The sequence below is a fragment of the Taudactylus pleione genome, unplaced genomic scaffold, assembly GCF_031769625.1.
Source record: "Taudactylus pleione unplaced genomic scaffold, aTauple2 ptg000641l, whole genome shotgun sequence".
In the NCBI taxonomy this organism is placed as follows: Eukaryota; Metazoa; Chordata; class Amphibia; order Anura; family Myobatrachidae; genus Taudactylus; species Taudactylus pleione.
In genome coordinates this window covers 1,508,409-1,534,501 of record NW_028285043.1, presented here as the reverse complement: position 1 = coordinate 1,534,501, position 26,093 = coordinate 1,508,409, and the positions used below count along the sequence as shown (strand labels likewise).

The window sequence follows — 26,093 nt, the reverse complement described above, 5'->3', positions numbered from 1 at the left end:
AAAGGTGTGTGATTGGCCGGCTAGAAGGGGAGGTTGGAGGCCGGATAGCTATAATGCTATTTATGGTTTTTTTACTTTTTCTACAATTACATTTAATATTTAGTATGTTAGTATAGTTTCATTTTCAGAAGACAGTAATAACACAATAGAAATAGAGAGTGAGAAGCTAAGGAGTAAGAGCTTGGGTTTATTCCTAGATGGAAGACCTCCTGATAATCTAGGTGTAGTTCCCAATATGAGTTGTTAGAGTGTCACATTTCTATGTATATATTTTGATACCTGTGCTTCCTGCACTGTTATTACTTTAAGTGCGAAGTCCAGGCGGCAGCCGAGTACCTACGAACAAGTGTGTGTTCCGGGAAAGGGGGTTGTTATTGGTGAAGGGCACTTTGTTTAGGTTTTGACAGTGCAGGAGTTCATCAGGTATTATAACAGATGGAGGCCGGATATAAATAATTCTATTTATGATTTTAAAGTTTTCTACATTTAAATTTTAATATTTACTATGTTAGTATAGTTGAATTTTTACAAGACAATAACAACACAATAGAAAGGTGTGTGATTGGCCGTCTAGAAGGGCAGGTTGGGGGCCGGATAGCTATAATACTATTTAGATTTTTTAAATTTTCTACATGTACATTTTAATATTTAGTATGTTAGAATAGTTTAATCTTAATAACAACAAAATAGAAAGGTGTGTGATTTGCCAGCTAGAAGGGAAGGTGGTGTTATATCTGTACTCGGCTGGTTGAGTCTAGACTGAATCCTTGGATAGGTTGCTGACTTGTTTACCAGTTATGATTATGTCAGCCTACGCATTGGCCTGGTCGACTGTGATTGGTTACCAGCAGTTTTAGTCAGGTGCTGGCTCTTGGGCCTGTGTGGGTTGTTCTGTTCTGGCTGTGTCTCCCACAAGATTCTGGACCTGACTCATACCTGCTCGCTAGGATGCGCTCGCTCGTTGCTGGCCAATTTTTGCATTCTGCGTATGCGTATGCATCACATTGCGCGTATGGGAACCACTGCGATAGACCGGGAATCACTCGCTTGCTCAGCATAGACAGCCCAGTTGATTGAGTGACAGAAGAGGCCATTTGTGGGTGGTAACAGGGGCAGGCCACTAGAAACGGGGGAGTGGAGGTGCGAACGCAGGCGTGCCTATGTTTTTCAACGTAGTTTCCTCGGCGTGCATAATTAAGAGGCATTGTCATAGTACACGTCACCTGCCTGTTTTGTACACTGAAGTCCTCACAGAGCTTGCGGTAAGGTAAGGCAACCACAAGCGCTGCGAGCCCTTCCGATGGTCCTCGATGTACCAATATTTTAATACACTTCCTGGAGATGATGGGCGCTAATGGGAGTCTCTACATACGCTAATGGGCATCTGCCAACACAAAGTGGGGTGCTTATGCCTTTCTGAGCGAGCGCCTGCCATGCCGTCACTTAGCCGAATTTGCATACACTGGGGACGAGCGATCCCCTCGAGCGAGCGGCTCTGAATGAGCTCCCTAGTTCGAAATCACTTTGGGGTAGGTTCCGAGACAATTCAAGTTACGATTCGGTTCTGTAGTCAGTTTGGAAATCAGATTTAAAAACCGACCTCGGGTTTTGAACTGCATGTAAGCAGGTCCAAATTACATGATTTATGAATTTTTTTTATAGATTTGCATTGATATTTAAGGGATCCAAAACCGTATCCGAACAAAAACACTTAAGAGCAGAGCCGTAGCTAGCGCTCTGAGCGCCCCGTGCCGGCCTCGTCCCTTTTGCACATGACGTCATGACGTCTCGCATAAAGGGGCGGGGCCGCCGTCATCTTAAACTCAAGCAGTGCTGGAAGCGTCTTCAAGACTCGCCCACATTTTTGCTGCCACTCCCTGTAATCCTCACTGCTGAGGTATCTTGGTGCTTGCGTAGTGCGACCATGAGACATGCGCCGTCGGACGATAATTGCTCAACTGCGTAAATATCAGCATTGTGTCCACATCTGAATCAGGCCCATTATATGATAATGGTATCGCTGCATATATACCTGATGTTATATATCTTATTAGGACAGCATTTAGGCCTTCATTCAGAGGCGGCCGTACGGTCTACGACCGCACAGCCGCCTCGATGTTTGTCAAGTGCGCATGTGCACGAGGGAGCCGGCTCCTTCGTGCGCATGCGTGAGACCCGCTACGACCGACAGCGCCGGTCGTAGCGGGTCTCTTTCCAAAGGGGGCGAGCTGTCGATGTTGATTGACAGCTCGCCCCGTTTGGAAGGCGGGCAGGGGGGGTGGCAGCCCAAACGGAGGCGTTCCCATGGGAACGCCTACCGTTTGGGGGAGGCCCCACTGACATCACTAGTGATGTCAGTGGAGAGCTTCCGGCTCTGACAGAGCCAGAAGCTCTCCGGGGCTTACGACAAGTGAGACCCTACCCTAGGGTCTCGTCGTCAGAGACCATCGCGACCATCACCCTAGCGGTCGTTAGAGCTGTGGGTGTAAACCCACAGCCTAACGACCGAAACAGAGGCGGGCGGTCAGGATGCAAGCGGCCGCCCAGTTTCTGAGCGATCGCTTGCATCCTCCGACCGCCTCTGAATGAGGCCCTTAGTTCTGTTCTCATTTGTTATTGCCATTGTTTGTATCGTTACCTTGCTGTGTTACTGTATCAGAGTTACATGGTCTACCTCTGCTTGTACCTTGTATGCCTTTTACTATATGTTCAATAAAAGAAAATGATTTATAAAAAGCAGATGTTCTGGATTCATTTATTTGAGTGTTATTTAGATATTTATTACATGGAAAATAATAGGAAGCATTCTACAGGTCATCATAGTAACCATGGCCACACGAGGTGCTGCTCTATAGGAAGCACTGTGGGATGATTACCAAGCTTATCCTTCCAGGACCTTCCATCGTGGGTGGAAACCAGAGCCCCTTGAGGAAACCCACAGAAGCATAGGGAAAATATACAAACTCCACACAGATAACAGCCTAGATATATTACTTGTTACTTTATTTTGGAAACCTTGGATATCTTAGCTGGCTATAGATATATCAGTCCCGTAATGGAGGCGTTTTCCCTTCTGGCACTTAAACCAGATTTGAAAGGCATTAAACTTTTCCAAATTGAAGTGTCAACTGGTCATTAACCATTACCAGATATACAATTTATCCAATTATCAGTGTGGGGCTAAAGACAGCAGCAGAAATCTCCCAATAAGTTTTCTCTTCAAACTACCTAAAAATTGTCAAGTTTGAGAACTTTTAATTCTTAAGAGGAAATCATATACAACACAGAGGTTGTATACTATGGATCAATGTCATTTTCATATATTATTTTCAATAAACATGCTACTACATGTATACTGCATACATGTTTCTTCTCAAAATAAAGGTACATTTATACTTGGTTTTCAAAGTTCCTAAGAAACAACAGAATATGACTAAACTACAAAGACTATGAAGAAGATGGAGAATCCTAACTCTGAGATACAAAAAGTCACTCCTGCCATTGTGCCAGGGGCGGAACTACCGGTGGTGCAGCTGGTGAATTGCACTGCGGCCCGCCGAAATAAAGGGACCCGCAGCTGGCTGGATTATAATGAGTCAGATTGACTCAATATACGCCACCATGTGCCGCCAACCCGTCCCAGTGGTAACATCATGGAATGATGAGCTGTGGTTGTGGATGTAATCCGGCTGGAGGAGGCTGGGCCCTCCTCTCCTCCCCTCATAGCCTCTCTCCTACCTGCTCCTCCCCATCCCGCCCTGCTTCTCCCCGACTGGCCTGGCTCTTCCTCTGAGGTAGTCCTTACCACTGCCACCAACAGATGTCATGATCTTGTGACTGTCCCCGACATTAAAACCCAAGGAGGATCAAATGAGCTGCAGTTCTGGGACCACGTAACTAAACAGTAATATATTTGTCACCCTCTCCCTGCCACCCACTGTCTGTCACCTCTCTCTTTCACCCACTGCCCGTCACCCACTGCCCGTCAGCCTCTCCCCGTCAGCCTCTCCCCGTCAGCCTCTCCCCGTCAGCCTCTCCCCGTCAGCCTCTCCCCGTCAGCCTCTCCCCGTCAGCCTCTCCCCGTCAGCCTCTCCCCGTCAGCCTCTCCCCGTCAGCCACTCCCCGTCAGCCACTGCCTGCCACCCTCTCCCTGTCACCTACTGCTTCTCCCTGTCACCCAGTACCTATCACCCTCTCCTTGTAACCCTCTTGCCTCTCCCTTTCACCCTCTACCTCTCCATGTCACTATGAACTTGGGGTGGGGCAGAGGAGGAGGGCCCAAAACATATTTCAGCACATGGGCCCACTAGTCACAAGTTCTGCCACTGCTATTGTCATTTCTGGGCTACTATTACAGTCCAGCATATAAACCTGTGCAAGTCTCTACAATATAATGTAGCTTAATTATCGATTGTTTAATGTACAAATGATTTTGAATATTACTACACTTGTAGTGCAACATTAGTCTTCTGTGGAATCGGTATGTTTAAGTCCAGCGGTTCAAATCCCGACGCCGGTAGACCGGCATGACAAGATCCCGACAGGTAAGTATTTTTTACTATACCTAGCCCTCTCTCCCCCCCTAACCCTCCTTTCGGGGTGCCTAACCCTAACCTCCCCCCCTAGTGCCTAACCCTTTCCTCCCCCAGCAAGGGCCTAAACCTAACCCCCCTCCCCGTACCCTAAACCTAACCCTCCCAGGGGGGGAGGGTGCCTGACCCTAACCTCCCCCTGGGGGTGCCTAACTCTAACCCCCCTTCCCCTAGCCTGACCCTAACTCTCCCGGGGGGGCGCCTCACCAGATTCTTCTTGCATATAAAAAGGCTGCTATTTATTACTCACATATAGGCAGAGGTAATACACTGCTCAAACGTTTTCGGACTCCAATGAGCCCTTCATCAGGAAACACAGCCAACACAGCGCAGCATGAACAAAAAGCCCAAAACACCTACAGAGAGGACATTCAGCCCCCTTGGTTATATAAATACCCATACAACACCTATAGCATAATAACACTAATTAAGTAATCAAGTAAGGAACACACCATAACATATCACCATCGCCGAGTATAAGCTAAAAGTATGCACTAGAAACATCAGAAAACCGCGATCTCACCGGTAAAGGCTCAGAGCGCATCACATGTATAATCATACTTGCAGCGTGTACCACACGCTACAACCCAGAGTGCGTTCCAGCCAGGGAGCAGAAACTCACTTCTGCCCCAAGATTACACCAACTTCCGCGTTCCACCGAACCGGAAGTAGCGGGTGCAGCAGACAAATATGTCTGGAATAAGGATATGTTAGGCTGTGTTCCACATGCAAAGAGAAACTTCTAAGTCCAATCAGGTGGGGCAAATATCGATAGGCACAAGCTCATTACATCAAAGGGTACTAAGACCAGGGTTTCAGGTGAATAGAGAAAAGAAAACAAATACAGACATGTTAAAATTATATTAAAATACACACCCATATACTTAAATGAATACCCAGAAAAAAATATATACATAAATATTAACATACACAAGACACCAATAACATAAAGCACAAAACAAATATACAATATACACACAAATATACCCCAAAAAATAAATATGCATACAAATTGTATCGCAAAGAAAAAACATACACACACTGCACAGGTGCATCAAAATCATGATGCCGAAAAGCCTATCAGCGCAAAAACACATTTCAAGTACTATATTCATTCAATCCGTGGAGTGACATGGTCCCAAGTCTAAATATCCACTTGGCTTCAAGTTTCTTCAGAAGCAATGCCCGATCACCTCCACAATAAGGTTTCGGTATTCAGTCTATGATCCTGCATTTAAGCAAAGCGACCTGGTGGCCCGCATCCAGAAAGTGTTTCGCAACCGGTTTGTCGGACACACCCGTCAGCAATGCCTGATGAATAGAGCTACGGTGATTAGCCATACGCTCGTGAAAGGTGCAGGTAGTCATCCCTACATATGACAAGCTATGATTAAACCGTAAGGTACATCAGCATCTGAATAGATAGGATAGTTAATTTAAGATAAGTTCCACTAATATCTTTTAGTAGTTATACTGCCCAAGTGCATTTTTAGTAACACTATACAACATATGGGGGCTTATGTAATAGATTCCTAGATCACAGAACAGGCGTGATTTCATCGACTTCACAGCTAAATATAAAGCGGCAATGAGTTATATGGCAAAAACAAATTTAGCCGCGAATCTGCCAAAATCACGTAGATTCCATATTCTCAGGACCTATTTCATAACCCTACAACATAAATCGTTCTGACGCCCCTGACAGCCAGTAATTAACCAAGCAAAGCAACATTACATAATTATTTGATGTGCACTTTCAGTGCGCCTAACACAATACAAGCCGCAGTGTATGGAAAACAGGATTTTGGTACTTATCGATAAATCCCTTTCTCCGATTCCATAGGGGACACTGGAGGCTTCAGACATTAGGGGGTATAGACGTTTGCTAAGTGGGAGCTGGCACTTTACAATTTTAAGTGCGACTAGCTCCTCCCCCTTTATACCCCCCTACAAGCCCAGTCTTAGGAAACTGTGCCCGAGGGGAGCTGAGAAAAAGACAAACGGAAGACGAGGAGACGAAGCAAGTACACAGAACATTTTAGAAGGTTGAAATAACAGTAACACAACAAGAGAAAAGACGTCAAACAGTTCTTTAACAGTCATAACATAAAATTACCACAACCCTGGCAGGAAGGAACAGCGCAGAATCAGAGAAAGGTATGTATCGGTAAGTACCAAAATCCTGTTTTCTCCTTCATCCACTAGGGGATACTGGAGGCTTTAGACAGTGGGGACATCCCAGAGCTCCCATCATTGGCGGGAGAGCGCTGAGAACCCTGCAAAACAGACCAGCCATACTGCGCTGCAGAGGCCACAATGTTAAATCTATAATAACGAATAAACGTATGCCAGCCAGACCAAGTAGCCGCCCAGCAAAGTAACTCCATGGAAACCCCGCGAGCAGCCACCCACGAGGAACCCATTGAGCGAGTGGAATGCGCTGTAAGAGAAGGCAGAGGCTCCCTAAATTAGGCCATATACGCCTATCTGATGGTCAGACAAATCCAGCGGGCCAGCTACTGTTTGGAAGCTGGCCAACCAGGACAAGCAGCATCCTACAAAACAAATAGAGTGTTTGTTCTACTTATGGCTACAGTCCTCTCTACATACATACAAAGAACCCTAACAACATCCAAGGATCTTGACGAAGGTGAATCCTGTGGAAGAAACAGGCACCACACTAGGTTGGTTGATGTGGAAAGCCGAAACCACCTTAGAAAATCCATTCTTGTACGGAGGTCGGCTCTATCCTCATGAAACACCAAGTATGGAGGATAGCAGGATAGAGCTCCCAGTTCTGACACCCTCCTGGCTGAGGCCAGCGCGAGAAGAAGTGTTACTGTCTACGAAAGAAATCTTAACTCTATAGACTCCAAAGATTCGAAAAGAGAAGACTACAAGTTGAATGATGGAATATACCAAGCTCTGCGAGGCCAATCCGTAACCACCAATAAAACATTGGCCTTCTCCCTTTTGATGTGTAGAATCCAGGGAGAAGAGGGAACGGAGGGAACAGATAGACAAATTGGAACTGCCACAGCGATGACAGTGTATCCACTGCCACTGCCGCGTCGAAGAGCAGTAGAGAGGCAGTTGATGATTTCATCTGGATGCCATGAGGTCGACCTGCAGAAGACCCCCACCGTTGGACAAGCTGGTGAAAAACCTGAAGATGTAGTACCCATTCCCCTGGCTGCACATCCTGCCGATCGCAAACATTTCCGCCCAGATTAGAATCCGGCTTACTTCTTTCATAGCCGGCCAACTTCTGGTTTGTTTATGTATTCCACTGTAGCGTTGTCTGACTGGACCCTGACTGCTCGGCCCCACAACAGGTGATCTGCTGTCTGAATAGCGTAGAACACTGTCTTTAATTTCAATATGTTCATCTGCAGACTCGCTTCCTGTGATGTCCGGTGGCCTTGGAAGTGAAGTTCCTAAATGATAGCCCCCCAGCCCCTCCCACACTCCGAATCTCTTTTCCTCCATTTAGGTGTACCGAGTTCAACCACCAGAGAAAGGATATCAGAGTTCTGGGACTTAACCTTACCTGTTGTTGAAGGAAAAGATGGGATCCTGTCCACTTTGAGAAGAGGGCAAGCTGAAAGGTCCTTCCGTAAGGAATGGCCGCGAATGCTGCAACCATCTTCCCCAGGAGTTGAATGCAAATATGCATCGATACCTGATGATGTCGAAGGACAATCCTCACCATATCCTGCATAGAAGTTGCCTCTTCCTGAGGGAGGAACATCTGTTGACATAATGTCCATGATCATTCCCAGAAACTGTAGCCTCTGCGTCAGTTGCAGATGGGACTAGGGAAAGATCAGGATCCACCCTTCTAGAATGAGAGGGCTGTGAGTCACTGTGATGTGCAGTAATTTGTCCCTGGAATGGGTCTTCAGAAGGAGATTGTCCAGGTGAAGGATAATAGTGATCCCTTGTTTTTCGAAGGAGACTCATCATCACAGCCATGACCCTTGTGAATACCCTGGGTGCTGATGATAAGCCGAAGGGAAAGGCCGGAAACTGGAAATGTGAATTTCGAACTGCGAATCTCAGACACACTTGGTGAGGCGGCCAGATAGGAATGTGAGGGGAGGCGTCCTTGATATCTCGAGATACCATGAATTCACCTTCCTCTAGGCCCGCAATCACCGACTAAAGGAACTCCATCCTGAACTTGAAAATCCTTAGGTATGGCTTGAGATCCATCAAGTTCAGAATAGGTCTCATCGAGCTGTCCGTCCGGAAGCACAAAGAGACTGGAGTAAAAACCCTTTCCGGTCTGATTTCTGGGAACCTGGACCCCCACTCTTGTGGATAGAAGCCTGTCTATTGCTTCTTGTAAAACGACACTCCTGTCATTGGAGACTGGTAAACCTGGTAAAAAAAACCTAAGTGGAGGTTGAAGCTGAAAAATGAGCTTGCATCCCCGAGTGATTAGTCCATACTTTTTTGAAGTCCCAAAGATGCGCTCCCACTCTGTGGATTCCCAGGTGAGAGGGAAGACCATCCTGCCCGAGGCTTGGTAGTGGACTTAACCTCCTATTGATCAAATGTTGTTGTGGCTTTGCCATGTCCTCTGGAACCACGGGAAGTTGATGGTCCTCGTCTGAAGCGACCACGTGAACGTCCCGGAGCACGAAAGGACCAAAACTAAGGTCCCGAGTAAGATCTTCTAGAGGGAGGAGCCGCAGACAGAAGAAAAGTGTATTTACCTCCAGTAGCTTGAGAAATCCATTTATCTAGTTCCCAAAAAATACACTTCCCGTGAATGAAAGTGCTTTCACAGCTTTCTTCTATCTTGCATTCGCCTGCCATTGTTTAAGCCACAGCGCCCTATGCGCCGAAAACGCCAGAGATGAATATATTGCAAACGTCTTTGGACGACGTCAACCAATTTCTCCAAGGTAAGTCGCAGCTTCCCCTATATTGCTAACAGAATAAGCTTCCAGCAGCTTACAATCGCAGGACGCAGAGGCCTGCAGCTGTTTAAAGGGACTTGATAGTATTCTCTTTTAAAGCTGTTGCCCCAGGAACTGGTAGCATAGTCTTCCTAGACAGACTACTGTAGGGGGAGTAAACTAACAAAGTGGCATGCTGTCCCAGACTGGCTTTCGATCCTGGGACCTTTCTGTTACTGGTGTAATCGCCTTATCAGGTGAGCCACTTGAGCTCCTCACCAGATTTTCTACTATCTGTAGGATAAAAGGATAACAACCGCTGGGACATCTGAATTTTTTTTTAAATGGATGTTCCTAATCTGACATCAAAAGAGAATCCCACTCTACTGAATGCAAAAGCTTGTCTTTGTTTCTTTAGAAAGAAAGACTGTCGTGTAATTACTATACCTGGCGGATTGCAGAAAGTAAAGCCTCTATCCGGACATCGGCTCAGGCTCCTACTGGATTTCCTTAGGCGAATTTGGGGCATATTTGCCCTTGGAAAACTGGCATATTCTCCTCCTCCAATTGGAGGACTGAGGGCAACAGTCTCTTTGAGACCTGTGGAGAGGATCCAGTTGTGTACGGGAAATAGTCACGCTTTTGAGATCCCATCCCTGGATTCAGCTAAGGACCTTGCCCATGCTGGTTTTTCTAGAGCCGCTGACCTGGAGACCTCTTCTTCTTTCCGAGAAGCCTCCATCTCGTCAGAGAGATGGGACATAAAATTACATTTGCTCCAGGTGAGTGAACTCACAACCTCGGTATTGCTCAACCGATACTATCTTATAAGTACAGCACGCTGAACGATTGCACCACTGGAGCACATTGTAACCTGCGCCATTCAAGACAGCGGAAATGACATCCCTGAAGATTGTTATTCAGGATTGCATGGTCACACATTAGTAGGGAGTTAGATGACTGCCCCTGTACATTTTTTCTGCACACTTTTTGCAGGTAAATAACTTTTGGGACGCCTTAGCATCCCTTTCAGTTATGATACATACAGACCCCACACAAACAACAGTAAAGTGTAGTGAAAAAGGTCAAAAGAAGAATCTGAGATACAGAGAGGCAGGAGAGAGCCACACTTGCCCTAATAGAGCTCCTAGCAGTGCCAGAAAACGCTAGGCAAAGAAGGAAGTAACCACTAAGTAGTTTTACCTTAAATACTCTCCTGACCAGCCTAAACCCACTGTTTACTTACAGTCCAGGTTAGACTTACAGTCCATGCAGCAGCATTTAACGTATGTAGCAGAATGTCCCTCCGTGTAATGGTCGCCAGCACCCTCGAGGGAAGCGCGGATGGACACTGGGAGGAAGGAGCAGGACTCTTGAGCTAGGCTACCCCCCCCCCCACTATTGCGCTTAAATTGGGTTATAAGCGTGCTATGTCTGCTGCACGAGGAGGATGTGCTAGTGATATGTTTGGCTGCCCCGCTAATCGGAGCAGCCTGCTCCTGTATATGCCGCTCTTAATGTTGACCTGGCTACCCCGCTAGACGGGGAGCCAGGGCATACTCACAACGCTGCTCCGCTGACTAATGGAGGACAGCTATGCGCACTGCGAGCAGCGGCATGCGAGACCTCCAATATGGAGACTGTAGTCTCTGTAGTCGGGGACCCCAGGCGAACTGTGTGCAGTTGCGAGCGGGTCCCCCTGGCAGCTCGATCGATGCAGAGAGGCAGCACAGCTGCTGCCTGTCTGTTCCTCAATGTAGATATTGTTTAGCTTCAGCGCAGCAACCCTCTATTTAAATACCCTGAAAATGTGAATAACTAAGACTGGGCTTGTAGGCGGGTATAGAGGGGGAGGAGCTAGTCACACTTAAAAATTTAAAGTGGCAGCTCCCACTTGGCACACGTCTATACCCCATACTGTCTGAAGCCTCCAGTGTCCCCTAGTGCATGAAGGAGAAAGGGTGGAATTTAAAATCTGATTGTTCTCCTGGCAGGAGAACAATCTGTTAACTGCTAGGAGGAAGATTCTCCTGAATGACAGGGATATAATGCACTGACCCAGAAGGGGAGGGGAGGGGAGGGGAGGGGGGGGGATTTATTCTCAAAATTCTTATTTTGATGGACATCACCTCTAAGCAGCTGGGAATCCTTAACATAGAAAGAGACAAGTTCCCATAACATGAAGATCACCATGTATAGCTAATGTACAGAAGTTACTTACCTTGGGTGCAGCGCTCACTGGTTACCGCCACCATCTCTTACCTCTCTGCTATGTATCTAAGTGATGGCCAGTGCTACACAGGCAGTAGTGTCACAAGGGATAGGCATTGCCGACTTTTCCATTCCACATGAGTGGGAATATCACAGAGGAGGGGCAATGACAACACCAAGGCCTGCCTAATACAGACTGATGAAGTAGCATAGAGCAGTGCTGAACCCACACTGGTCAGGAGCAGCCCAGACAAGTAAAACCCTGTGTATTAGCCTAACATAGTGATCTGGTGTAACAGAACCACCCTGTTATGGAAGAGAAGAAATGTCACCAGGGATATCACCTTCCTGGCAAATACTGGTCAGCAACTCACAATAACTCTTTCCAGTCACACCAGGCTTCATCTTCCTCCCCCCAGCACTGAGGCAGTCATAGGCAGCGCTTAGGTTGTTGTTAAAAGCAGACCTGTAAGAGACAACAATTAAGTATTAAAACCCATTTTTACCTCTACAGTATTTGTTAAACAGCATTTAATAAGCACCTGCAAACATGTATAACAGCACATCTGCCCCAATGACTCCACACTGGAAAGCATCATTCTTGTACCAATGTGGAAATTAGACATGAAACTGTCAAAGAGAAATGGAGTTAAAATACAAAACTAGGGTCTATTTTCTAAGCAATGTTAGGAGACAGAGTGAAATGAGATAAGGTACCAGCCAATCTGCTCCTAAATGCCATCTCACAGGCTGTTTGAAAAATGACAGGTGGGAGCTGATTGGCTGGCACCTTATCACTTTTCACTCTGTCCTAACACTGCTTAGTAAATAGACCCCTAGGTTTTCCCCTGACTCTGCATTACAGCTTTGTTATACAGTAAATTGATTCACCAAAAGATTCTAAAAATCTAAACCAGGCGCAAAAATATTAAACATGAACTGAAGATGTATCCTACTTAGCAGCTCCCAAGAGTATTTCTGGAGATACTCAGTACTGAACAAAACTAAAAAACCAATAAAGGCACATAGGGAGCGCTTACATGCTCCCTATGTGCCTTTATTGGTTTATTAGTTTTGTTATACAGTAGTAGAGTGTGAGAATTTCCTCTTCAGTCACATAACAGGGAAACACAGCTTGAAGTGGCTAAATAGCTGGTGAGAAACAAGCTGGAGAGAGAGAGAGAGGGAGAGAGAGGGAGAGGGCAATGGAGAGACAGGGAGAGGAGGGGGAGAGGGGCAATGGATAAGACAGGGAGAGGAGGGGGGAGAGGGGCAATGGGGAGAGACAGGGAGAGGAGGGGGGAGAGGGGCAATGGGGAGAGACAGGGAGAGGAGGGGGGAGAGGGGCAATGGGGAGAGACAGGGAGAGGAGGGGGGAGAGGGAGAGGGGCAATGGGGAGAGACAGAGAGAGGAGAGGGGCAATGGGGAGAGACAGAGAGAGGAGAGGCAATGGGGAGATACAGGGAGAGGGGCAATGGGGAGAGACAGAGAGAGGAGGGAGGAGAAGGAGAGTTGGGGAGAGACAGGGAAATGGGGAAGAGATGGAGAGAAAAGTAAAACAGCACAGCCAGCCAGGGATGACTCCTAGTACACAATAAGGTATACTGTATGATGTAGCTGACCCCCACTGTGAAAGGGAGCAGCTCTGGGTGTCCAAACCTAGCTGTGCTGCGGGTCCATGTAGAATTTCCCATGCTGATGTCACTGGCAGGAGCTCCACCTCCCTGTGACATCCTGTCTGATCAACCAACCGGAATACCCAGCAGGCAGCAGTGCACAGTGGTCCAGCCCTGCATTAGACACTGAATGCTCCGTCCCCCAGACAGAAGGCTCCGCCCCCACATTGAAGGCTCCGCCCCCTCCGAGTACCTGGACTCTCATCAAGTCAATATAACTGTTTAATAAAGTGCAAAGAAAAATAAATAAAATATTAATTAATTGATTACAGGCTGTGGGTGGCCTCAGCCTCTCATGATTTATGTTAAAGGACTCCAGTGGCAAATGCAGGATTTCTAGAAGGGGGTTTCCAAATGCTTGATTTTAGAGCGAGTGTGGCCAGTCCATGAAGAGGGCATAATTAGCACTAATCCAGCTTTAATATGCATCATACAAAGTGTATTGTGTGTCATAATTCCAGCATATACAGGATCACAGGAAGTCATTAGATGCAGCAGTAGTGCCATCCTGCCTGAGTTGAATGTTTTTATTTTAGATGTGGACACCATTCCAGAGCATTGGAGCAAGTCTGGGAGCCTGGAGGAGCAGCAGAAGAACCCAGCACTGCCCTGGACATATATGTACATATTGGGCTCTATAGCAGTGCATGTTTTCCAGATCTCCTAGTTGGTGCACAGGTTATTTATTACTGGCTGATACATGTTAAAAGATCCACAGGTGGTGCTAATTATTTCATTTGTGATACTAAGAACTATTATGTTACTATTTCTACTGTGGTCATGGTGTGGGCTGGGTACGGGGGTTTCCAGGCAGACGGAAACCCTCCCTGCGTTTGCCTATGTACTCCCGTTGCAGAAAGCAGCAGCGCCATAGGCCCCGCCCCCCCCACATTAAAGGACGGGGCTCTGAGACAGTGGCCCATTTGGGAATACCTCAAGGGACGTGGCTAAACAAGTTTCTTGGCTCCTAAGCTGTTTCTTCAGAAGAAAACTGCTGCTGCTCGGCTGGACTGGCCCATCTGGCCATCAGCCCTTCTGGCATGTGCTAGAACTGCTATATGGCCAGTTCAGCCATGACTGCAACTGTGATTAAAGTATGGGGGCCCCGGAGAAAGGGGAGCCCAGGGGGATGTGCTATCAGTCCCCCTCCCCCCAAATCCAGGTCTGTGGCTGCAGACTGGAAGGCAGGTAGAGAATACTGCCTGCCCAATCTGATTGTGTGCAAATCACAGGCACAGCCACCAGGGAGCATCTTTCTCTGCCTGTCTTTCAGCCAGCTGCCCTATGGACGGAGCGAGTGGCCAAACACTCCATGAAGATACCCCCTGGCCCAACCTGCCCCTGCTTAAAGGCCCCTAGAATTGTGGGGCCCTGGGCAGCTGCCTGGATGTGCCTATAAGCTAAGATGGCTCCTCCTAGGGATAGGATAGGAAAACATCATCTATGACATTGGCTTTTGCACATGGTCAGTAGACCGCGCATGCGCAGGAGTCCGGAAAATTTAAATGTGACCTCTGATGCAATCAATTCACTCCTAACACACTGCTGGAATGGGCTCCATCACACTCTTCCTCTTTCCTCTCCTCAGGCTCACCCAGTCTGACCATGTGGTTCTTCTCTCCAGCCCCTAAGCGACAGTACGCTAACCTGCTTCCTCTCTCACCCAGCGATTACTGTTTAGAGTTGCATCTACTAACCCCACCTGTCCTTGCTCCCCAACGGCGCAAATTGGTGTCTTAAAAGGACTGGAATGGAGAACACTGCTGATGAGTGGTCAGAGCTGCTCCAGGTGCCAGGGACTTGAGGCTGCATTTACTAGGAAGGAGGAACTGGAAGCGATTGTTGGTGATTGACAGGTAATGTGATAAATGAGAGGGGAGTTCATGATTATCCTGATTTCCAGTTTGTTAGTACGAAAATGCAGCATCCAGAGGAAACCCACACAAACACAGGGAGAACATAAAGACTCCATACAGAAAAAGCCTTGGTCAGGCATTGGATTTACGACCTCAGCACTGAAGCAGTAATGCTAAACCCTACACTCACTGAGCTGTCCTTTCATTTTGCTCTTAAAAAATATATTGTTAATTATGAGCCTAATTCAATTAGAAGCGAAAAGTCAGTCGGCTGAATTTTCGCCATCATCTGAGCTTTTGGGTGCGAAAAAGTATCGTGCTCGTCCCCGCTTATCCCCGTATTCAATTCCAAATCAGAAAAAACGGTACCCAGCGAAACTGAAATCAGCTAAAAGTTCTGTCATTTTTGGGGAAATCAGACTGACACCCCCCAAAAGATGCTCTGACATGGGGGGGGGGATCATTCTGGATACCCCCGAATAGCCCTGCCTGCAAGTATTTGGGGTTTTTAAATGGTATATAGCGTTTTCACAGATGTGGCGAAGAATAGCATTTTGGAGTTTTTTGGGGGGAAAATAACTACTCCCATCAAATTTGGGGTACATGAAAATGGGTACTAGCATATCTTGAAGTTGCTAATATGAAGTTTAAAAAAACTTGAAAAATGCACCTGACGCAACTACTTGCAATCAAAAAAACACCTGGGGCTTACTTGGGGACCCCCCCGAGTCTATTTCGCTAGTTTGTCCCCCAACTTTGATTTTTTTTTTTTCACCCCTAAAATGAAAGTACTTTTTTGGGGTGTCCTAAGGTACTTTAAAAAACATTTGGCACAGATTACCTTTAGTGAACTGTCCAAAGGGTGCTGGGTGGTTTCGGGAAGTCTGCACCCCAAAACCCCAATTCTGCACTTTTTCTCGCCACCTATTCATAGGTGATGCTATTTCGCCAGGTCTGATGCATTGACATTTCGCACTGGCGAAAAGTTGGAATAATTGAATACGGGGATAAGTTCAAACCGGCGAAAATTACATCATTGGCGAAAAAGTATCACGGAAACGGACTTTTCTTGAATATGACCCAGTATGTTATAACACCAAAGGAACACAGTTGAGTGAATTATTATTATTAGTGGTCATCCATAATGATTAAATACAAGTGGCACTATCTATGGTACCCTATAAGAAATAGACCCAAGAGTGCTACAGTTTCTTTTAGATTTGATTCAACAGTCCAAGATAGGCACATGCCCACTTTGGGGGAGGATTCCTACTGACCGGAAACTGATTAGCTTCAGCGCATATTAATCTTCCCATACCAATGCTATTTCCATCAAGATCCATGGCAACTGCATCATATGCAACACATTTAAACAGTCATGCGCTGCATATTACTCTCTTCATGTGAGGAGCAGACCGCTATTGATGACAGGGACTTCAGCTTCCAGGAACTGGTAAAGCTGTTCATCTGTGCCAATTGCTCCTTTATAATATAATGTATTAAGGGCCTGATTCATTAAGGATCACTATTGCAATTGCAGCTCCTTAATCGCACGCAGGTCTGCTGCGAAAATATGCTAATGACTGCAATCGTAATACCGTCACACTGCCAGCATAGAGACGCCCACTGCCTCCCACTACCGCTATCTCACATCCGTAATACCTTGCAAACCTTAAACATCGGTAACATCAAGTACCATCGGCCCCTCACGCAAAATTAAAGCAGCCCTGACCCTAATTACAAATTGCTAACCTAGTTGCACGCAGTAAGTACTCAAGCTGCGTATGCAATCTCACTGGCTAATGTATGCACGCCCAGGCAATGGATTCAAACGGACAGACCACCCCCCGTCACCACCCCCAAACGCTCACTGCCTGTCAATCACTGTGTGGTGCCTTCACGCGCTGCGAAGCATACGCATGCACAGTACGCAATCATCGCCCGTCTGCATATGCTTTAGCAGTTGCACTGTACACACAATGGACCTCATTCAGAGTCGGTCGTTGCGGCCGCATGATCGTACGCCAACGATGTTCGATATACTGCGCATGCGTAAAGTTCGCAATGCGCGTGTGCAAACTTTGCCGCTACGATCAGAAATTTCTCTCTCCTTGAACACAGCCAGGTCGGTAGCTTCAGTGACAGATGGAGGCGTTTGTGGGTGGTAACAGGGGAAGGTGCTTGAAAACGGGGGAGTGGAGATCCGAACGCAGGCGTGCCTCATTATGCGAACGGCCTTTTATGGGAGTGCATACGGATTATGGGAGTGCATAATTAACAAAGTAGCATCATGGCACATGTGACATGGGAGGTTTTTACACTGACATGATCGTAGAGCTTAAGAGAGGGTAAGGTCAACCTTAAGCTCTACGACCAGTTCCGATGGTCCCCGATGGTCTCGATTAATCCTTATATGCCTGGAATTGACGTGCAATGCGTACGAGAAGGGGCCGTATTTTTTTGTCCTCCAACCGCTTCCTCCCCTTGGTCGGCCAGCTACCGATCCGAACTTAGGGACGCAACTTACGAGGGAATCATTTGAATATCCGGCCCCTTTTCCCGTACGACCGTGCGGCCGCTTCGACCGACTCTGAATGAGGTCCAATATATCTGTGAACAGCCCTGGCATTTGAAGCACACAGGCGCTCCTGCTGTGCACTTTATGCACAAAAACATGCCAGTGCTAGTAAAATGTGGGCTATCACTAGTGTTCACTCTAGGGCCCTGATTCAGAGGCGCTCGCTATTTGTGAGTGCTCGCTCTGAATCAGGGCGGGACGGCTTTTTCTTTTGCCCGGCCTCCAGGCCACTCGTTAAGCTGTGGGTGACCACCCACAGCTTTAGCGGGCGGCCTGGCGATGGTTGCGTTTATGGCGACCATCGGGCTTGCGAGGAGGCCCTTGTCTTAGGGTCTCAGGTCTCGCAAGCCCGAGTGGACTCCCTGCTCTAATAGAGCAGGAAGTCCACTAGTGACATCACGAATGATGTCAGTATTGCTGCCCACAAACGGCAGGCGTTCCTTCGGGAACGCCTCAGTTTGTGCAGCCACCCCCCCCCTCCCGCCTACAAACGGGGCGAGCTGTCGATCAACATCGACAACCGCCCCGTTTTGTAGCGAGCCCCGGAGCGAGTGAAGTTCTCACTCGCTCCGGGGCTCGCGCACGCCACTGGCCGACCATCGATAGCGCTCGCGAGCGTGTCTGAATCAGGCCCTAGGTCCGGCAGCAGGCAGGGTGCCGGATCAAGAGACAGGGCACTTCTGCGCGCTCCTTTGGCACGCGCGGCCGAAAAGGGTGCATGACCAAAGAAAAGGGGGCGTGTCTTTATTGCACGCCCCCTGTTCATCACTCCTGGGGGCGTGGCCGGCACTTACGGACATGCCGGGCAGCCCCCAAGCGCTAGGGTCACTGTGAATGGATGCCGGGTGCATGCACCCAGTGTGCGCGATTTATTTAAAGAGCATATATTTTATCACTCTGCCATGTTAAATTATTTAACATGACAGAGTGATAAAATATATATCTTTAAATATATCACCCCCCTTACACGACAGAGATAAGACAGGGGCAGGAGGACTATGGGAGACAATGAAGGCGCTGGGCGCCAGCACTGAAGGGGCTCCACCTCAAATCACCCACAATATATTCACCACAATTAGGGCCTGATTCAGAGCCGAACGCTCTGACCAGAGCGCTCGCTCTGAATCAGTGCCCTCCTCCATGAAAATGGAGCGGCCTCCTAGTGATGTCAGTGGGGCCGGCTTCAGACGGTAGGCGTTCCCATGGGAACGCCTCTATCTGGCAGGCACGCCCCCGGCACGCCCACCAAAGGGGGCGTGCTGTCAATCAACATCGACAGCACGCTCCCTTTGGTGCGATACCCGGAGCGATGGAGAGCCCGTCGCTCGCCGGGTCTCGCGCATGCGCACGACGGAGCTCCCTCCGTCGTGCGCATGCGCAGTGGGGGAACATCGACCCGCTTGCAAGAATGGGGGGAGGCACCAAATGATAGAATGGAGAATGGGGGGGGCACCAAATGATAACTTGCCTCCGGGCGTCTGTGATGAACTGACAGGGAGAGGCAGTGGGTGACATAAAAGATGACGGAGAGAGGCAGTGGGTGACATAGCGGATGACGGGGAGAGGCAGTGGGTGACAGAGGATGACGGGGAGAGGCAGTGGGTGAAAGAGGATGACGGGGAGAGGCAGTGGGTGAAAGAGGATGACGGGGAGAGGCAGTGGGTGACATAGCGGATGACGGGGAGAGGCAGTGGGTGACATAGCGGATGACGGGGAGAGGCAGTGGGTGACATAGCGGATGAAGGGGAGAGGCAGTGGGTGACATAGCGGATGACGGGGAGAGGCAGTGGGTGACATAGCGGATGATGGGGAGAGGCAGTGGGTGACATAGCGGATGACGGGGAGAGGCAGTGAGTGAGAGAGGATGAAAGGGAGAGGCAGTGGGTGATGGAGTGAGAGAGAGGCAGTGGGTGATGTAAGGTAGAGGGTCACAGGGAGAGTGTGACGGGGAGATAGTGACTCCGAGAAGAGGCAGAGGGTGACAGGGAGAGGCAGTGGGTGACATGGCGGATGATGGGGAGAGGCAGTGGGTGACATGGCGGATGACGGGGAGAGGCAGTGGGTGACATAGCGGATGACAGGGAGAGGCAGTGGGTGACATAAAAGATGACAGGGAGAGGCAGTGGGTGACATAGCGGATGACAGGGAGAGGCAGTGGGTGACAGAGGATGACGGAAAGAGGCAGTGGGTGACATAAAAGATGACGGGAAGAGGCAGTGGGTGACATAGCGGATGTGGGGAGAGGCAGTGGGTGACATAAAAGATGACGGGGAGAGGCAGTGGGTGACATAGCGGATGACGGGGAGAGGCAGTGGGTGACAGAGGATGACGGGGAGAGGCAGTGGGTGACAGAGGATGACGGGAAGAGGCAGTGGGTGACATAACGGATGACGGGGAGAGGCAGTGGGTGACATAAAAGATGACGGGAAGAGGCAGTGGGTGACAGAGGATGACGGGGAGAGGCAGTGGGTGACATAGCGGATGACAGGGAGAGGCAGTGGGTGACATAAAAGATGACAGGGAGAGGCAGTGGGTGACATAGCGGATGACAGGGAGAGGCAGTGGGTGACATAGCGGATGACGGGGAGAGGCAGTGGGTGACAGAGGATGACAGGGAGAGGCAGTGGGTGACATAAAAGACGACGGGGAGAGGCAGTGGGTGACATAGCAGATGACAGGGAGAGGCAGTGGGTGACAGAGGATGACGGGAAGAGGCAGTGGGTGACATAACGGATGACGGGGAGAGGCAGTGGGTGACAGAGGATGACGGGGAGAGGCAGTGGGTGACAGCGGATGACAGGGAGAGGCAGTGGGTGACATAAAAGATGACAGGGAGAGGCAGTGGGTGACATAAAAGATGACAGGGAGAGGCAGTGGGTGACATAGCGGATGACAGGGAGAGGCAGTGGGTGACAGAGTATGACAGGGAGAGGCAGTGGGTGACATAAAAGATGACGGGGAGAGGCAGTGGGTGACATAGCAGATGACAGGGAGAGGCAGTTGGTGACAGAGGATGACAGGGAGAGGCAGTGGGTGACATAGCGGATGACGGGGAGAAGCAGTGGGTGACATAAAAGATGATGGGGAGAGGCAGTGGGTGACATAGCGGATGACGGGGAGAAGCAGTGGGTGACATAAAAGATGATGGGGAGAGGCAGTGGGTGACATAGCGGATTACGGGGAGAGGCAGTGGGTGAATAGCGGATGACGGGGAGAGGCAGTGGGTGACAAAAAAGATGACGGGGAGAGGCAGTGGGTGACATAGCGGATGACTGGAAGAGGCAGTGGGTGACATAAAAGATGACAGGGAGAGGCAGTGGGTGACAGAGAATGACAGGGAGAGGCAGTGAGTGATAGCGGATGACAGGGAGAGGCAGTGGGTGACATAGCGGATGACGGGGAGAGGCAGTGGGTGACAGAGGATGACAGGGAGAGGCAGTGGGTGACATGGCGGATGGCAGGGAGAGGCAGTGGGTGACATAGCGGATGACGGGGAGAGGCAGTGGGTGACGGAGTGAGAGAGAGGCAGTGGGTGATGTTAGGTAGAGGGTCACAGGGAGAGTGTGACGGGGAGATAGTGACTCCGAGAAGAGGCAGAGGGTGACAGAGGATGACAGGGAGAGGCAGTGGGTGACATAGCGGATGACAGGGAAAGGCAGTGGATGACAGAGGATGACAGAGAGAGGCAGTGGGTGACGGAGTGAGAGGCAGTGGGTGATGTAATGTAGAGGGTCACAGGGAGAGTGTGACGGGGAGATAGTGACTCCGAGAAGAGGCAGAGGGTGACAGGGAGAAGGTAATGGTGAGAGGCAATAAGTGATGGAGAGAGGCAATGGGCGACACCATGAAATGGGTGACAGAGGGGAGGCAGTAGATGACAGAGTATGATGGTGAAAGGCAGTGTGTGACAGGGAGAGGTAGTGGGTGACGCCTGGTAGAGGGTGAAAGGCAGTGGGTGATGGGGAGAGGCTGTGGGTGATATATAGGAGGGCACTGGGCTAGATGGAAAGGGGGCAGTGAGATGGTGGTGGTAAGGAGGGGGACACTAGGCTGGAAAAGGCAGTACACTGGACTGAATGGGGGGGGGCACTGACTGGACAGTCTGGGTATTCTTGCTGAGGGGAAGTTAGATGGGACAGTGGGCTGACTGGGGAGCGAAGGGGAGAGACAATGAGCTGGCAGGGTGGGAGTCACTGCAATGAGGTGTCCATTGGTTAGGGGGACTGGGCAGGATGGGAAAGGGCAGAGAGATGAGGTTGGTAGGTGGGAACACAAGGCTGAATGAAGGGGGTCACTGTGACTGGCTTGGGGGTTCTAGGTGGGGAGCAGTGAGATGGGTGCAGTGGGATGGTTGGGGAGGGAAGGTGGGAGACACTGGGATGGGGGGTCAGTTATGGTGGGGAACACTTGTTTGGAGAAAGGGTAAACACTGGCATGGGAGCACTAACCTGCTGCTGTTCCATTTCTGCCTGGCCCCGCACACTTGCTGCAGCACTGAGCGCTCACACGGCAGCCTCCTGAGCAGCCCTTTAGCTCCAACCACTGCTGCTGAGATGTGGGAGACTGGATCTCATCTGGTGTGCCCATGGCTTCCTTTCCCTTGTGGTGCGGTACACAGATTTTTGAAACTCCACCCGCCGAATTGAGTGACAGAGGGGAGCTAATGGCGTTGATAACCCCTGGCCCTGAGCCCCGCATCCTCAAACCCGGCAGCGTCTCATTACGTCATGACGCAGCAGCGTAATGACGCGCCCGCACATAACATTGGGCAGTGTAGCAAGTTGCCAGCTCATAGGAGCTGGCTAAATAGCCTCCAGACGCACAGGTTCACATGACCGCCTGCCGCGTAATGACGTCATGACGCGGCCGTGTATTGACGTCATTACACAGTGATGCAGCCGCAGTGAATGTAAAAAAAAACAGGGTGAATACTGCAGTGCCGGCGGTAAGCCTGACCTCAGCCGCATCGGCCCTTCTGGCATTTGTCAGCTTCAGACAGAACAGCAAAGATGCACGCAATCAGAATCAGATTCTACTTAACATTTATCCATAGTGCTCCAGATTTTTAATTTAGCCTCCCGCTGCCCCGCAATGTATGCTTCAACTCCCGCGGGTCCAGAATGGGACGGAGGGCGGGGTCTGCGAAGGGCACATCATGACTTAAAGTCCGGCCACCGCGGGGTTGTGGATAGCGGTGGCCGGTCTAGCAAGCAGCAGGGCTGGAATAACGGCGGGGCAATGGTCCCCCACACAAGCTCAGTTTCAGCCTCCGATGCCTGAGAGCAGGTACCGCCCCCGACCATCACAAGCCCAGCGCTTGGATTCTACTTCTGAATGCATAGTGCATACAGAGCGGCTCCCGAGACCCTTATGTTTCACATCACTTCCGTGATACATAAGGTGCTCAGAAGCTGCTCTGTATGCACTATGCATTCAGAAGTAGCGGCAGCATGTTCGGGACGCCGGGCTATCATCAGGAGAGGAGCCCGCCACAAAAGGTAAGTACTCTGTCATATTAATTCTGATGGAGCATACATTTTAATACTGGGGGCATAATATTAATGTTAGAGTGCACTGTGGGGTATAATGTTAATACTTAAGGGCATACTATTCATACTTTGGGTAATATGCGGCATACTGGGGGCATTGTGAGGCATAATATTTACTACTGGGCATAAAATTCTGGAGGGGACACTGTTAGGGATAATATTTAATGTTGGGGCACTGCGGAGCAAAATATTCTGAAGGGGCACTCGGGCATAATATTTAATAGTGGGGCACATAATTTAATTCTGTAGGGGGCACTGTGGCATAATATTTAATATTGAGTGACAATAGACACACCCATAGGCGGAACTAGACACGCCCATTTAGGTGGAACATGACACGTCCCCTGAGCGGCGCGCAGCACATTCTGCTGCCACCTACCATCTCCCTGAAACTAGTTTTCAAAAGTAGGCAAGTATGCATTTATCTAGCACCTTCTAGAAGATAAAAGCTAGATTCTGATTGGTTGCTATGGGCAACATTTCCACTTCTAAAAACCCACACTTTAGTAATTATACCCCTAAGACTCTCCTCAGTATTTGTCATTTCTGATAACGTGAGTACCATAATATAAGCATTACAACTGGGTGGGTTTGAACACATACCATGTTTTGCACACACAATAAACTTGCTGGTTTAGAATTTGGCCAGCAACATTTCTTGGCATCTTTGGCATTCAGCAACCGTATGTAAAATATTGCAGCCACAGTTCAATCTGCCATTCCACCAACTGTAGCCAGAGGCAGTAACCAGGTAGAATTCCACCCTTTTAGTGTTTAGTGGATAACAAGTGCCACATCCATCACATTTCTATGTCTATTTCATATTTCTCCTAATTGTCATGGAAGACTAATTTCTATTTCTCATGAATGTGGGCAAATGTTGACAGGAATTACTAACTGAAGCATTATTGCGGCTGCAACCAGGGATATATTAAAGAACTGCCAGCTATAACTTTTATACGATACATAATCACCGGCACTCAGTCAGACTGATTTAGTGTTTGGGTTCACAGCTTCTGAAAAATATTCTCTGCATACTGTGCAATGTGTATTGGACCTATATTATGCATGATTATGTATAAATCTTTATATCTTTTTTATCATTTAGATTCATTATTTTGCATTGATTGGTTTATTAATGGCACATATGCATTTTTATATTTATTTTCACTGATTTGACTTATGTATTAATTTATTGTAATGATGTGTACAGTGGATTAGTTACACACCCATTAATAAGGGATTAAGAGATTCTCCCCAGCGCTGTGTGTTTTGGATATGGATTTGGGTCTTTTGCTGGCAACTTTTATCACAGCAGCTAGGTGTATCTGTCCCTCTATTTTGTATTTGTAATTTAAACCTCATTATTGTTACATATTGGTTTCCATAGCACCATAGGTTATTTTCTTTCTTTTGTTGTTATGGCCATTTATTAGGACTGAGAAGAATTAGAGATGTGCGGTTCGGTTTTACTTGGATTTACTCGGATATGTTCGGATCTCAAAAACAACATCATATTTGCTATCCGCCTGTCACGTGTTTTGGATAGCCAATAAAATAAACCCTAACTAATCCGAACTTGTGATTATTTTTTTCGTTAAGAACCGAATAAAACCGAACCCGCACATCTCTAATAAGAATATCCCTTAGCATTACTCACAATTTAAATTGTTTTAAGCTTATTAAAAATCTAAAAAGCTGGCTAGTAAAAATGAGGCTGATCTAAGAATGTAGATCAGCCTCAATACTATCTCTCGGAATGGGATTGAAATTCCGGCGGCGGTTCAAATCCCGACAGCGGATGCCCGACATGAAGAGATCCCGACTGGGGTAGGTAAGTAACCATATCCCTCCCTTAGTGGTGGCTGGCGGCCTCTGCGTTCCGGCGTCGGGATTAACATAGGCGTCGGTATTTCGATGCCTATGTTACATCCCTTGCTGGGATTCCGCTGTCGGCATTGAGACCAGCGGCCGCATCACTACATACTCTATCGCTCTACAGGCCTGGGTTCATATGGGTGCATGACTTGCCCATGTGTGTGCAGGTAGCCAGCTCACGCAGTGGAACTGAAATCCCAGGATTGGGCTTTTGAATTCTGCTAAATGACAACAAATAAATAGTTTAATACTAGATAAAAAATATGAGATATGGTAAGAACTTACCTTTGTTATCTCTATTTCTACGAAGTACATAGGGTTCCACAGGATACCTTGGGGTATAGGTGATGACGTCAGGCATCGGGCACCATAGAGTTACGTTTTCAGCCTCCCAAGATGCACTAGGGTCCCCCTCCTATACCCCGCACCCCGAGCCAAGGCATCTCAGTTACGTACCAAGCCATAGGCCGGAGGAAGATAAGGAAGAGAGAGAAAAAAGATCTGGATACACACAAGAATCACATTCTCACCAGAGGGAGACGGAAAAACCGGTGACCAGAGTAAAGCCCATCTGCAGCACAGGTGCGACAGGGCGGGAGTCCTGCGGAACCCTATGGACTTCATAGAAATAGAGATAACAAAGGTAAGTTGTTACCATATCTCATATTTTCTACATCAGGGTACATAGGGTATCCACAGGATACCTTGGGGATGTCCCAAAGCAGTATCCTTTAAGGGTGGGGACGCTCCTGTGCTGAAAGGAGAATCCGCCGCCCGAAGGAAGCATCCTGAGAGGCAAAGGTGTCAAACGCGTAATACCTCACAAAGGTATGGACCGAGGACCA

The 26,093-nt window shown here is 48.5% G+C and overlaps 1 protein-coding gene and 1 long non-coding RNA gene across 2 annotated transcripts in view; one reads left to right on the top strand and one right to left on the bottom strand.

Annotated features, from left to right (window-relative positions):
- The window catches only part of LOC148479062 (protein kinase C delta type-like), a gene marked incomplete at its 5' end in the record, with an annotated part of 46,254 nt that extends 35,910 nt beyond the window's left edge, over positions 1–10,344 (top strand). The window contains one exon of the mRNA XM_088455015.1: positions 9,918–10,344. Within this exon, the coding sequence (XP_088311141.1) occupies positions 9,918–10,344 (427 nt within the window). The remainder of the gene's footprint in view (positions 1–9,917) is intronic.
- Positions 10,345–12,094: 1,750 nt separating this feature from the next.
- LOC148479061 (uncharacterized) overlaps positions 12,095–26,093 on the bottom strand; it is a 44,636-nt gene continuing 30,637 nt past the window's right edge. Inside the window, exon 3 of the long non-coding RNA XR_015872004.1 lies at positions 12,095–12,176. This is a non-coding gene — a long non-coding RNA (uncharacterized LOC148479061). The remainder of the gene's footprint in view (positions 12,177–26,093) is intronic.